This window comes from Setaria viridis, chromosome 2 (assembly GCF_005286985.2).
Source record: "Setaria viridis chromosome 2, Setaria_viridis_v4.0, whole genome shotgun sequence".
NCBI lineage: Eukaryota > Viridiplantae > Streptophyta > Magnoliopsida > Poales > Poaceae > Setaria > Setaria viridis.
The window spans coordinates 26,297,802-26,312,423 of NC_048264.2; the positions used below are offsets into that span (position 1 = coordinate 26,297,802).

The 14,622-nt window shown below is 49.3% G+C and overlaps 1 protein-coding gene across 1 annotated transcript; it reads right to left on the reverse strand.

Annotated features, from left to right (window-relative positions):
• Positions 1-1,495: 1,495 nt before the first annotated feature.
• Positions 1,496-4,142, reverse strand: LOC117844825 (large ribosomal subunit protein eL19x). The gene is made up of 5 exons (XM_034725620.2): positions 3,960-4,142; positions 2,849-2,971; positions 2,424-2,737; positions 1,895-1,947; positions 1,496-1,706 (listed from the first exon to the last, which is right to left on the reverse strand). The coding sequence occupies exons 1-5, from the start codon at positions 4,069-4,071 to the stop codon at positions 1,682-1,684; spliced, it is 627 nt and encodes a 208-aa protein (XP_034581511.1). The 5' UTR covers positions 4,072-4,142; the 3' UTR covers positions 1,496-1,681.
• Positions 4,143-14,622: the final 10,480 nt, after the last annotated feature.

Genomic DNA, 14,622 nt, shown 5'->3' on the forward strand with positions numbered 1-14,622 from the left:
TGTCTACGGTTGATGAGTTGATTAACCCAATAACAATGCAATGGGATGTAGACTTGCTGAAGGCTATCTTTTGGCCGACTGATGTTTATCGTATTAGACAAATTCCTACCACATTGGGAAGGGAAGATGTGGTGGCTTGGCATTATAACAGAAGTGGTCGGTTCTCTGTTCGGTCAGCATACCATTGTCAATGGGACAATAAATATGGGCAGCGACATCACCAAGTGCAGGCCAGCTTTGCTTCAGGGAACTAGCTGTGGAAGAAATTATGGAGAATGAAAGTGCCAGGGAAAATCAAGATATTCGGTTGGCGAGCTCTGAAAGGACTTGTGCCCTGTCGAGCCATTTTAGCTAATCGACATATTGGGCAGTTGGGAGGATGCCCGGTTTGTCAGAATGGAGCGGAGGACATCAAACATCTGCTGTTTACCTGTGATCGAGCACGGGAAGTATGGCAAGCTCTGGGTGTTAGGGAGAGATTACAATATTATCTTACCATTGATCGTTCAGGCTCAGTGGTGATTGATGAAATAATTAGAAGAGAAGAGTTGATCGATACTCTGAACGTGGGGTTAGCGGAATTGGTGCTTACTGCAGGCTGGTATCTTTGGTGGGAGAGAAGACAGATCGTGCATGGGGAGAAGGTCCAGCTTCCAACAAGGTCAGCTATGTCCATCGCAGCGCTAACAAAGAATTATCAAAATGCAATGCAGAAAGGGTCAAAGCTAAGGCAGGGATGGAAGAAACCCACTAAAGGAAAAGTAATGGTGAATGTTGATGCGGCCTTTGATGAAGATGGAGGAAGAGGCAGTGTGGGATCGATCATAAGGGATAGCAATGGAGGCGTCTTAGCTGCTGCTCATAGCTATTTGCCCCATTTAATCGATGCACCGATGGCAGAGGCTTATGCACTGTAGGAGGGGTTGATGCTAGCGCAGCACATCGGATGCAATCGGTTGATTGTTCAATCAGACTGTATGGAGGTGGTCCAGATCATGAGGGATGGTGGATTCACGGCAAACTCGGCTGCGCCTATATATGATGAATGCAATATAGTGTGGAATGGTTTTCAGGAGATAAGTATCGAGCACTGTCATCGTGAGGCGAATCAAGCTGCTCACTTACTTGCAAGAAGAGCAATGCAAACAAAGCAAAATTGTACATGGGACGATGAGCCCCCTAGTTTTATCCTTGATTGCATTGTAAACGATGTTACTATCCTGAGTGAATAAAGTTTGCCGTACAGTTTCAAAAAAAAAAAACAAACACAACCGCACCTACTCATGTTTCACCCCTGAAACAGCCAACACAAAGGACTAGGAATTGGTCACATTGCCCGCCCGGCCGTAGGGCATTCTGGTCGTCTAAGCCCTGAAGGCAGCAGTAATTATGTTCACAAACCGTTGTCGTTGGCATTCAAACCTAAAACTAGGCAAGTGCTCGCTGTGAAGCGGAACATAACAAAACCACCACAATAATGACCAGGAGTCAAACCTTGCAACGAAAACACTGCATAAATAAGTCTACTATATTATCCATCCAACCAAACTGAGCTATGAAGATATGATATTCGACATATCAAGACACACAACTTGGATATATGACAAAAAACAGTACATAGGTGCTCCAAAATTATAGGCTAGTCATGGAACTAGAAAGCTAAAGGCTTCGGATCAACCCTTCACTTCTTCGCCTTCTTTGGTGCCCTGTCATCCCAAAAGTGCAGGAAGACACATCAACAAAACATGATAATTACAAACTCAAGGAAACTATTAATGTGCAAGGAGTTCAAAGGCCACTTGTACAAGAAATACAGGAAAACACATCAAGAAAGCATGACAATTACATACTCCAAGGGAACTAGGAATGCGATAGGAGTACTAAGGCCACTTACACTGCAGACGGAGCTGGAGCAGCAGCTGATGGTGCTGCAGGTTCCCTCGGGCCCTAAACAAAGATGAAACATACATTTCAACATGGAATCTAAACAAAAGAAAAGACCAAAAAAAAAGATCAAAATGTCTTGGCCTTAAAGGGAAAAAACATGAACCTACCAAACCAGCTCCGAACAAATAACGACTCCAACAATTACTGTAACAGCTAATAAAGCTAATGCGTGGCTCTACAAGTAGCAAGATTAACATTTTTGTAACATGTTCAAGTGGATCAAGAACACACATTTTAAGACAAACTAATAAAACTAATGCATGGCTCTACAATATGTTTTAAGAACATACTTTCATGTTTCAGTGGATCAAAAAATAACTATTTAATGGCAGTTCAAATTTGCTAGTCCACAAGGCCCGGTTCAGAATCCTAGTATCACATGGGCATTAAAAGGCATTCCAGCGTCATATAATCAGCAGGTTGCCACACAAATTCAGAAATAAATGCAGGTCTGAGTTAACAAGACATTATCTTACCTGGGCCAACCTCTCCTCCCTCCTAGCAAGCTTTCTCTCTCTGCTCGCCTTGCTCTTGGCACGTCTGGCCTCGAACTGATCAGAGAGGGTCTTCTCCCTCGCCTTCTCAGCTTTTGACTTGTGGATGCTCTCCATCAGCACCCTCTTGTTCTTGAAGCTATTTCCCTTGACCTTAACATACATCTCATGATACATATGTTTATCAATCTTCTTTGCCTCCCTGTACTTGCGGAGCAGGCGCCTCAGAACCCGCATCCGACGCATCCACAATATCTTGGTGGGGAGCCTAGCCTCCCTGGTACCCCTGCGCTTACCTGTATAGTTTTTGGATTAACATATAATTTTAGGATTTCAAAAATGAAGAAGCATCAGATACATATGTACCAGACACATAAAATGGGAAAACCAGTGTAGCAGCAGTATACCATATCCAGAGTGGCGTCCCTTCTGCTTGGCCTCATGCGCCCTCCTTGCACGGGACCTGGAGTGGATCTTCTGAGGCTTCCTGATGATGAAACCATCCTTAACCAACTTCCTGATGTTCTGGCCTGTAAGTTTTGTACCAAGCATATGGTCATACTTATGTTCCTTTCAGTAGTCAATAGCAGAAAAAGATATTACAATCTCAATATTTAACAAAAGCACATTACACAGAGTACAAGTCCAATCACAACACTCTCACTCATCAAAACTGAATTAACTCAAAAGACCAGAGCATCCCAGAAGGTCATAATTGTGGTCTGTATGACACGTACATGATAAATCGGGGTAGCAGAATTGTTTTAACTTTACCGAATCACATAAAACTGAAGAAACATACCTAAGTAATAAACCCATCAATTCAATATGCTTGGCAGGTACAAGGAAATACATCATAATAACAGAAATGCTTCTTTCATTGCAAATCATCACTTGCATTCGCTGTACTAGGAAAATATCAAAATTCAAGCTTTTTAACTACATACAAAACTGCATCACTCAGCATATAATATCTTCAACAGCTAAACTAGCATCACAGACAAATTAGACTGTACACAGCTAACAGGTAATAAATTCCAACAGCAACTACAACCTTCATGCAATTTAAGAGCACTATCAGAGTAAAATGGATAAACAATCTTGATGGTGGTTACCACTGACGTCGTGGGTGACCTAATATGAACACCTGCAGCAATGCAAAGCAAACAAAACAAGCTTTCCATCGCTGCTTATACCAACAAAATAAACTGGCTTGTATATCTAGATGGGTACGAACCTCAACAACAGCGAACCACAAGGACCTACCAGTCTATCAAACGGATCGGCCCAGCTGATTTACTAGCGGAATCACCACTTACCGCTGGCCTAAACGAAATCATCATAGGCTCGAAATTAATCGTACGCGAGCAGAACTACAGATCTATCCGTACGCCACTAACCCAGCCCACTGGGCAACCAAGGAAGGAACGGGTGATCGATGGACGGAGGCGCCACACAGGAAACAAGGGCTGGCGCGCGGAGGGGGCGAGGTGCGGGGGGAAAGGGAGGTGGTCTTACGGGAGTTCGCCATGGAGATCTCGCTGACTTCATTGGGATCGAGCCAGACCTTGCCCTTGCCGCACTTGAGGACGCTGGCGGCGAGGCGCTTCTGCAGCTTCAGCGACACCATCTTCTCCGCCGCCGAGAGGCTCTCCTCCGCCGGGTGGGTTGTGTGGTGGCGCAAGGGGCTAGGGAAATGCGGCGGCCGCACGCGGAGGATTATATATCACGGGATTAGGGTTTCCCCGGCAGCCTCTCAAGTGGGTTGAGCCTGTGTCCTTTCATTGGGTCGCTACTGTTGGGCCACAGCCCATTAGAGGCCGGATCACGGGATCAGAAGGCCATTCGGGTCTTCTTTGTTTCTCTTTAATTATTTCCGTTTCTTTTTTCCCCTGATTATGGGGGTGTTTGGGAGCACTCCACTCCACAAAAAATTGCTCCACTCCACCAACTCCAAAAAACTCGCAGCCAAACGCGTCTAGCTCCAGCAACTCCGGCTCCAAGAAAAAGGTGGAGCAGGGGGTAGATCCACGTTTTTTGTGGAGTACCTCAAGAGGTGCTCCAAAAATCCCATTTACAGACCTCCTCGTGGAGTTGTTGGGTATTTACCCACCATTGCCACTCGTTACACAGGTTACCGGTTCGCGAAACAAAAAAAAGGCTCCCGTCACACTCGTTCCACCGCGTCGCTGCCGCGCCGCCCGCCCGGCCGCCGCCGCGCGCCCGTCCCCTGCCGCGGCGGAGCCTCCCAACACGAACAGTCGAGGCAACCTCCCATTTCTCGGCGGAGCAGCTGTTCACGGCGGCCGTGGCGCCCATGGTGGCCTCTACCTGCGGCGCGCTCCGCCTACTCGAAGGGGCTGCAGCGCCCGTTCCCGTTGGCGCGCGGCTCGCGCTCAAGACGGCCACGCGCGACAAGCTCGGAAGATCTGCACTTCCTGTCAGTTCGTTGACATCGAGCTAGCTGCAGCTCAAATCCAACATCAAATCCTTGACCTCGAGCTAGCTGCCTCCCAAATTAAGCTTCCCATCGGTTGCATTTGAGGTCTTAGCTTAAGCTTTGCACCGGCCAAATCAAAGATCTCTCCGCTGGTGGAAAGCTCGAACGTCAGACCCCTTTTCCTTGTTTGCTTTGCCAAAGCTAGATAAGTCCATCAGCTTGGTGCTCGGCTGGCGCGGCCGCTCGGCACTGCCGTCGGGAGAGGATGCGGTGCGGCCGGCCAGGACTTCGCTCTTGAGCCGGCGTCAATCCCTTGAGCATTTTTTTTTCTGTTACACGAGTCGAGTCGGGAACAAGCTAGTGGCGCATCCCGCTCGTCGGCCGAGTCGCCACCGAGTGCCTCGCGGGAGGCTCGCGGCGAACACGAGCAGAGGAAGAGAGAGGGGAGAAGAGAGATGAACAGGAGGGGAGAAAATAGAAGAGGATGACATGTGGACCCGTCCATAAAGGGTAAAATAGACTATTCACCACAAGTGCTTATATTTTTGGAGCTGGAGCACTGCCACCAGCCAAACACGTACACCAACTCCTAGTTTTTCTGAAGTTGGTGGAGTGGAGCACCAAAAGTATGGAGCTAGTGGAGTGGAGCTGGTTTTCCTGGAGTGGAGTGCTCCCAAACAGGCCCTATATAACAAAAACGCCATTTGCCTCGGCTAGAGATAATCAGATAACTTTTACTAGTTTTTTTATTTTGTACCGATAACAGAAGCCTCAGCTGATCGTTTCCGTAGTTGTGGTATCGTTCACGACTGTTTTCATCCCAATGCGTGTTATTTGTGTAGTGTGTGGTGGCCTTCGGCCTCCTACCGTCTACGTCTTGAAACCCGGAGTATAATTCTGCCTGTTATTCTTATCTTATAAGGAAACTAGTGGAAGTGCGCGGCACGCGCGTGGTATAAAAAGGAGCTAAATAAGATGTTTATGTAGCTATAATATAAGTGCTGATTCAAACAAATTGTCATCTATTAATTGTCAACATATTTGTGGAAAGCACTCTATATGCAAAGTACAAAAGGATGTAGTTTGTAGTTCACTATTTTACATGGTGTTTTGATATGGGAAACGGAAACTTTGATGTGTAATGACTCTGCCTTAATTAGGTGTAATTAAACTTAAACGAGTCATTAGTCACTAAGTAAAAGAGGTGAAATGTCCATTTTACCCTAAAAACCTATTTTTGGAGTTAAATATAAAACTTGAGTTTTTATATACAAACTTAAATTTTTGCCAAATAAGAGTTGTAAAACTTTTAATTTCAAACAACTTTTGTTAATAACTCTTGGACTAATTTGGAGTGGGAGAGGGTCAAAAACAAGAATCAAACCAGGAGTATATTAAAACACTACAAATGACCGAAGTCCTGGAATTCATGCTTTTGCTCAACTTTGCAGCCTGTTATCTCACAATTTATATCTAACCTCAAGTTAGACCTTTAATAAAAGTTGTAGTCCCTTGAGTGTGTTCCAACTTTGTTACCATGACCCAGGTCCAAATCGTAACCGAACCTACTCAAAAACTTGGTCAAAGTCGGGTAAAACAATCAACTCAGCCTTCTTAGCATTCCAGCGCTAAGTCTGGAAACCATCCAGAGTGCGCCTCTTGGCGTGTTTGTTCCTCCAAATTTTTGAACTAAACTCGAGAAAAGTCCTTAATAGAAGTTGAAGTCCTAAGACCGAAGAAAAATACCTTCAATAGCACCTTGGTTTAATTCAACTCAGAAGTTATCCAAAATTCACGTCAAAGACAGTCAAATTCCTGAAAGTCCACCCAATCGGCTGAAATGTTCTAAGTTCAAAATCTCTAGTTTTTGGCAAACTTTAGCTCGAGTTATCTCCAAATCCGTTAAAAATCTGGGCAAACAACTTTGGTAAAGTTTGAACCCGGACCATAGGACTACAAGTTTGGCAACGGGATATTCGAACGCTTAGTTTGAAAATTTTCAATAAAAGGCCCCCAAAGTCGACCATGTTGCCGCCCTGCTTTGCCTCGACGCCAGAGTGCCCCGGCATGTTCGCCCGCGCGCTGCCCACCGTGTGGCCACCATCCACCGGCGAGCTCGCCATCACCCTACCCACGCCCACGACAAGATGAGATGAGTGTCGTGCTGACCAATTGCCGCCGAGGCCGTCTCCCTCCCCCTGCGCATGATTTGCTCTGCCTAACCGGCGCCCGCGCCGTCTCCTTCGCGCACGCCACGCCGCCACCGAGCACCGGCCGTGCCCCCCCAATCCGGTGATTAACGCGACAAGACGCGCGCTTGCCCTCGCCAATCCTTCCACCCGACAAAACCGCGCCTGCCCGACCCTATCTCCCACACCCAATGCACTTAGGATCCTATCCGCGGAGCTCCGCTTCTCCAGCCAATCGCGCCCCCGGCCAATGGCCGCCTCGCCCGCGCACTAGCCCTCCCCGGCCTTATCCTCTCGCGCCCGGAGCCCCGTCTCGACCCTCCACTCCACCTCTACCCCATAAAAGAGCCAAGCACGCCGTCAGCGCCACCCTTCGCCACTTCCCACACACCGCGCCTCTATTTCCACCGCGCCGCCGCCAAAGCTCCCGTGGAGCTCCCACTCCGTGTCGCCCCGTGCTCCGACGACCTCTCCGCTTGCTTCACCACACCTCCGCGCATGTTCCCAAGCCGCTTGTTGCCGTCCCGAAGCTGCCAACGCGCCGGAACGCCGCTCGCCCCGCCACCCGTTGAGCCAAGTCGCTGCCGCCGCATTTCGCCTCCGTTGAGTTCTCTCTCTCCGGCGCCCGAAGCTCCTCCCATCGACTCGAGGTGATTTTGAGCTCCTCCCCCGCCGCTTGCCGCCCTGACCCACACGCCACCTCACCGGAATCGACCATCGCCGCCGTGTGTTGCCCCTAAGGGCATAGGTGTGATTGCGAAAAGTGGTCGAGGGCCTGTTTGTGAAAGATAAGGGTATGGTTTTGAGGAAGGAAGAGTTATAAGGGTCTCGGCGTAAAGTTTTAGGATCTGGTGGTGTTTTCTTGAAAACCCGAGGGCTTAAGCGTGACTTTGCACAGGAAAAGTCAGTTGAGGGCATATGTGTGAAGTGGAAGGGCATGGTTGTGACTAAAAGAAAGTTAAAAGGGCCTATTTGCAAGTCTAGCTCGGTTAATTAATAAAAATCGGCAGAAAATAGGGTAAAGTTTAGAAATGCCCAGTAAATCGTAGAAAACTTAGAAAAATGCCAAACCATTTTTGTTGGAATCCTTGTTCTATCTAGTTTCTTAAAAAAATAAGTTTGCCCATGTTACTGTTGTAAATAATATCCTATAGTTTTATTTCTTGCTTAGGCCTTTTCAATCATATTAAATAGAAGAAAAATGCTAAAAAGGTAAATCCAACTCTGTAGTGTATGTTTCAGTGAGTAGAAGCTCATAAAAATACTTAGGGCCCTGGAGTAGACCTTAAAGTTACTGTTTTAACCTTATAATTGAAATCTAGGGTTAAATCTTCCTTTTTGTATAATTTTTAATTCAGAGCTGAGAAAAATATGAAACCACTTGAAGTAGCTTAGTTTTGAGGTGTAGTTTTCAGGAAAAATATGGGTTGTGGTCAGAATCACAAAGAAACCCACCTTCCTTATAGAACATGTTAAATAGGAGATAAATATGGGAAAGAGTTGTCCTTCTCCAAAAATCATGAAAAATTCACCAAAGCCTCTGTAACACACCTTCAACCTACTGGTAAAATTTGACTCTCAGATTCACAATAGGTTTTGAGATAAAAATAGTTAAGTGCATGCTATCCTTGGTGGTAAAATACGTTTAATTCTTTTTTGGTAATCCCATGGCTCCCAAATTTTTTACAGTAACTTAAAAATTAGTTAAGTAAGGTGCTGTAATTTTCTTAGTGCCTTTTGTTGTTGTTTGCTTAACGAACCGCTTTTGGCTAAGAAATCGGTTTAAAGGAATAAAAGAAATATAAATCCTAATAAGCTAAATAGGTAATTTTTGGAGGGATATCGTGGGACACATATTGTAATCTAACTTAGATTACCTTCCATGTAATACCATGTAGATTAGATTCAAACCGACTTGTAACTCTTGGTCGTCGGACTATATAAGGCAGCCAAGGGCACCTCCTAAGGGCAACGAACAAGAGATCATCAGATCAATCTTGAGCAATACAATCCACCAAAATACAGGACGTAGGGTACTACTCCTTGGAGGCCTGAACCTGTCTAAAATCCCTTATGTCCCCTTCATGTTCTCGTGATCACCTTCGAGTTCTTGGTCCCGCTATTAGGAAGTATATGTGTATATTAGGATGTATTTATCATTTTCTTGTACACTTGATGTATTCCTTGTACTCCAAGCTATATTGGCCATATATAGAGAGGTCACCCCTCCCCCTTATTTATGTGTGTCGTGTTTTCCCATCTACTTCTATACACCGTATCACGAGATTAGATCGTGGGCCTCCTCTTATCTCCCTGCGCCTCCCCCCTAATCCACGTAAACCTAGACAGCGCCCCCCAGATACGCCACCGCCACCCACCCTCCACTGCACCTCCCTGTCCGGCGCCCCCACCCCCCTGTCGTGCGCCATGTCCTCTGTCGACTCCTTAAAGTCCGGCGACACCATCGCTCCTGCGACTGATCTTGTGCCGCCTCTTGGATCGCCCCCTGCTGCTGACGGCGGTGCATCTGTGCCACCACCTAGCACCAACGGCTCCTTTGGCGGTGCGTCCCAAGCTCCTCCTTCCAGTGACGCACCCGACAACGGTGGTGGTGGCTTCATCATGTACCCGGCGCCGCCGCCCACCATACACCCCTACGCCACCATCTCTATCAAGTCTCACGTCCCCGTGATGCTGACGATGAAGTCCAACACCTTCTCCAGATGGGTGTCCTTCTTCAAGTCCATGTGTGGCAAGTTCGGCCTTCGGTCGCACATTGACGGCACGGTGGCTCCTCATCCCCAGGACCCTGACTGGGAGCAAGCAGATTGTTGTGTCCGCTCCTAGTTCTTCAGCTCCGTCAACGACTCCGTCCTCGACCTCGCCATGATCAACGACGATCAGACCACCCGGGAACTCTAGCTCGCCATCGAGGGACTCTTCCGCACCAACAAGCAATCCAGGGCGATCTTCCTCAGCCACGATTTCCACTCGATGACCTAGGGCAACTCCTCCATCGCCGAGTACTGCAGTCGCATGAAGACTCTCGCTGACACCCTTGGCGACATCGGCCATCCTGTTCAGGACTCCCAGCTTGTCCTGAACCTCCTCCGCGGCCTCAACCCACGCTTCTCCAACACCGCCGACGACATCGCCAACTCCACCTTCAGTTTCCCATCCTTCACCCAAGCGTGGGACATGCTCACCCTGAAGGAACTTCGCTTCGCCAACGAGGACAAGATCTCCATCTCCACCACCCTCCTCACTGGGAACTCTTCGTCGTCGTCCTTCTCTTCCGGCTGTATGGGCAGGGGTCGCCCGACCGACAGCGGCGGCACTAGTGGTGGCGCCTGCAGCGGCAGCGGTGGTGGCTGCCCGGCAGCGGCAACGGTAAGAAGAAGTGGCAGCAAAAAAAGGACGGCAGCGACTTCCAAGCACCCTCTGGTGGCAGGGATTCCCATGGCGGCGGGCCCCCACGGTCCACTGGCACGTGGTTCTTCTTCAGTCCGGGGGCTGGCTCCTACAGCGCCTCGGGTTTCCACTAAGCCGGTGGTCGCGCGGTGGGGGCTGGCACACCGGCGCCCCTGGCCTCCTCGGCCCCCCTCCGTAGGCCCATTCCGCCTACGCCCCCATGCAGGCACCCCCTCAGGCGCCAACCTGGGACTAGGCGGATCTAGTTGCTGCCTTGAACCAGATGGCGCTGCAAAATGGCAGCTGGGTCGTTGAGTCGGGTGCATCCGGTCACATGTCGTCCTCAGATGGTATTCTTCTTTCCGCCTCACTCCCTCCCACTCCTCCATTACTGTCGGTAACGGTCACACCCTTCCCGTCACGTGCCATGGCAACTCCACCCTCACCACCCCCACCTCCCACTTTCGCGTTAAAATTGTCCTTGTTGTCCCTTCTTTAATTCGTAATTTGATTTCTGTTCGTGAGTTTACTAAGGACAATAACTGCACCATAGAGTTTGACACTTTTGCTTTTCTGTCAAGTATTTTCTAACCAGACGTGTGATTCTTCACTGCAATAGCGCCGGCGATCTTTACATCATGCCTCCAGCATCCAGCTTTGCAGCACCCCACGCAGGCCTCGCCATCTCCTCTAGTTTATGGCATCTTCGTCTTGGTCATCCTGGTCCTACCGCTATCGCCACACTTAGACAGAATTCCTCCATTGCTTGTAATAAAGCCAGTCACACTCTATGTCATTCATGTCAGTTAAGAAAACATGTGTGGTTACCTTTCTCTCATTCTAGCTCTCGCAGTTTTGCTCCCTTTGAGTTAGTTCACTGTGATGTTTGGACTTCTTCGGTCGCTAGCATTTTTGGTTATCGCTACTACCTCGTTATTTTGGACAACTTCTCGCATTTTTGTTGGACGTTTCCTCTAGTTCACAAGTCTGAAGTCGCCTCATCCATCATCGACTTCTGCACCTATACTCATACGCAGTTTAGTCTTCCCGTTCGCAGCATCCAGGCTAACAACGGGACTGACTTTGTTAATAGGTCTCTCACATCTTTCTTAACTTCTCGGGGTATCCACCTGTGCCTCTCGTGTCCCTACACTTCTACCCAGAATGGGAAAGCCGAGCGTGTCCTCCGCACACTTAATAACATCACTCACACCTTGCTCATTCATGCCTCCATGGCCGCCCCATACTGGGCCGAGGCGCTCGCCACCACCACCTATCTTCTGAACCAGTGCCCCTGTTCTGCCATTCAGAATGACATCCTCTACTGCCTCCTCTACTCCCAGCCTCCCGAGTACTCTCACTTGCGTGTCTTCGGTTGTATTTGCTACCCCAACCTCTCAGCCACGGCACGCCACAAGCTTGCTCCTCGCTCCACAGCGTGTGTCTTCCTCGGTTATCCCTCATCTCACAAGGGTTACCACTGCCTTGACTTGTCTACCCATCGAGTCATCATATCTCGCCATGTTGTCTTTGACGAGTCTGCCTTTCCCTTCTCCTCCCACCCTGCTCACCCGTCGCAGCTCGACTTCCTTTTGTCAAGCCCCTCCGATGTTCCTACTTCCACCTCGGTCACTCCGTCGTTTGACGTTGAGCAGCTGCGGCCCTCAACAGTTGTTTTGCAGGAACTCACTGACGACGACCCCGCCATCTTGTTACACGGGCCGACCGCACCAGTCGGGGGAGCACCCCGACTGCACCGGCGAGCACCCCGACCATCCCGGTGAGCACTCCGACCATGCAGGCGAGCACCCCAACCGCACCGGCACGCGCTCCAACCGGTCGGGCCAGCGCCCCGACCGCCCCAGTGAGCGCCCCAACCGCACTGGTGTATGCTCCGACCGGTCGAGCGAGCGCCCCGATCACACCGACGGACGCTCCGACTGGTCGGCCGTCGTCGCCACCTGACCCTCCGCGCCCTGTCACTCGGTCTTTGACTGGGACAATCCAGCGGGTCTACTACCAGAGCATGAAAGCCTCGACTTCTTCTCCGCCCTCTCCAATTCTGACGAACTATTACAGTGCTCTGGCTGACACCAACTTGTGTGCTGCCATGATCGACGAGTTTCAGGCCCTCATCGACAACGGCACCTGGCACCTCATCCCACGGTCGTCCAGTGCCAATATTGTGTCAGGCAAGTGGATCTTCCGGTATAAGTTCCATGCTGATGGGTCCCTCGCCTGGCACAAGGTGCGCTGGGTGGTTCGTGGCTTCTCCCAGTGTCACAGCATCGACTACGATGAGACCTTCAGTCCGGTTGTCAAACCGGCGACGATACAGACCGTCCTCAGCATCGCCACTTCTCGCGCCTGACTGATCCACCAGCTGGACGTGAAGAACGTTTCTTCACGGACACCTCGCGGAGACTGTCTACTTCCAGCAGCCTCCTAGCTTCGTTGACCCCGCCGCCCCCGATCACATTTGTCTCCTGCAGAAGTCCTTGTATGGACTGAAGCAGGCCCCGAGGGCGTGGTACCAGCGGTTCGCTTCCTCGTCGCCTCCACCTCCGACACCTTTCTCTTTGTCTACAAAGAGGAGCCGCGCATCGCCTACCTGCTGCTCTACGTCGACGACTTCATTCTCACCGCCTCGACCTCGACTCTTCTTCGGCATCATAGGGTGTCTTCACTCCGAGTTTGCCATGACGGATCTTGACGACCTACACCACTTCCTCGGCATCTCCGTCACGCGTTCCCCCCAGGGCCTGTTCCTGTCTCAGTGACAGTACGTCCCGGATCTTCTTCAGCATGCTGGCATGGCCGAGTGTCACTCTACAGCGACTCCCGTTGATACTCATGCCAAGCTTTTGGCACACGACGACGCCAAGCTCCAGGACAACTCCGAGTATCAGAGTCTTGCTGGGGCGCTTCAGTACCTCACTCTGACTCGATCTGACCTGGCGTATGCGGTTCAGCAGATGTGCCTCTTCATGCATGACTCACGCGAGCCCCACATGGCCCTGATCAAGTGCATCCTGCGCTATGTGAAGGGCACGCTCTCCTCCAGGCTTCACATCGGCACTGGCCCTGTTCAGTCTCTGGCTGCCTACTCCGACACCGACTGGGCTAACTGCACATACTCTAGACGCTCCACATCCGGCTTTTGTGTCTACTTCGGTGACAATCTGGTGTCTTGGTCCTCCTAGCGTCAGACCACGGTGTCTCGTTCCAGTGCTGAGGTGAAGTACCGGGCTATGGCTCATGCTGTGGCAGAGTGTTGTTGGCTGCGTTAACTTCTTTAGGAGCTTCATGTTCCGCTTGCTTCGGCCACCATTATCTACTGTGACAACGTGAGTGCTGTCTACATGACAGCCAACCCGGTGCATCATCAGCGCACAAAGCACATCGAGATTGATATCCACTTCGTCTGTGAGAAGGTGGCCTTGGGTGAGGTCTGTGTCCTCCATGTGCCGTCCTCTCACCAGTTCGCGGACATCCAACTCCTCTGTTTATTGAGTTTAGGTCCAGTCTGTGCGTTCGTGATCCTCCCGCTTGGAATGCGGGCGTGTATTAGGAAGTATATGTGTATATTGTGTATATTAGGATGTATTTATCCTTTCCTTGTACACTTGATGTATTCCTTCTACTCCAAGCCATATTGGCCATATGTAGAGAGGTCACCCCCTCATTTGGGTGTGTGGTATTTTCTCATCTACTTCTCTACACTCGCAATCGCCCTCACCTACAAATCAACCACCTAGGTACTCCTCAGGTGGACTGCTGGACTTGTAACTTCACTGGCATGTGCCAAAGAACTAGACACTAGCCTAACAACCAAAACAACCCTAAGGACACAATATCAAATCAAATATCTCATGATTGCCTTGAAATTTCCCACTGTGCTACTATAATAAACATAAATACATAATGAATGCTCATAAGTTTATCAATGCATTTCATTTTCTTTTAGTTTAACATATCTTCTTGCTCAAACATTACAAAGTAACTATTTCTTCCATTTCCTAGGTTTCCAAGAAAGAAAAATTTGTGTTGCCTACTCCTTATTACTTATTAGTTATTAATGTTTTTCTCTCTTAATTTTCATTCTCTTTCAACACAATTTTGTCAATAATACTTGTGATCG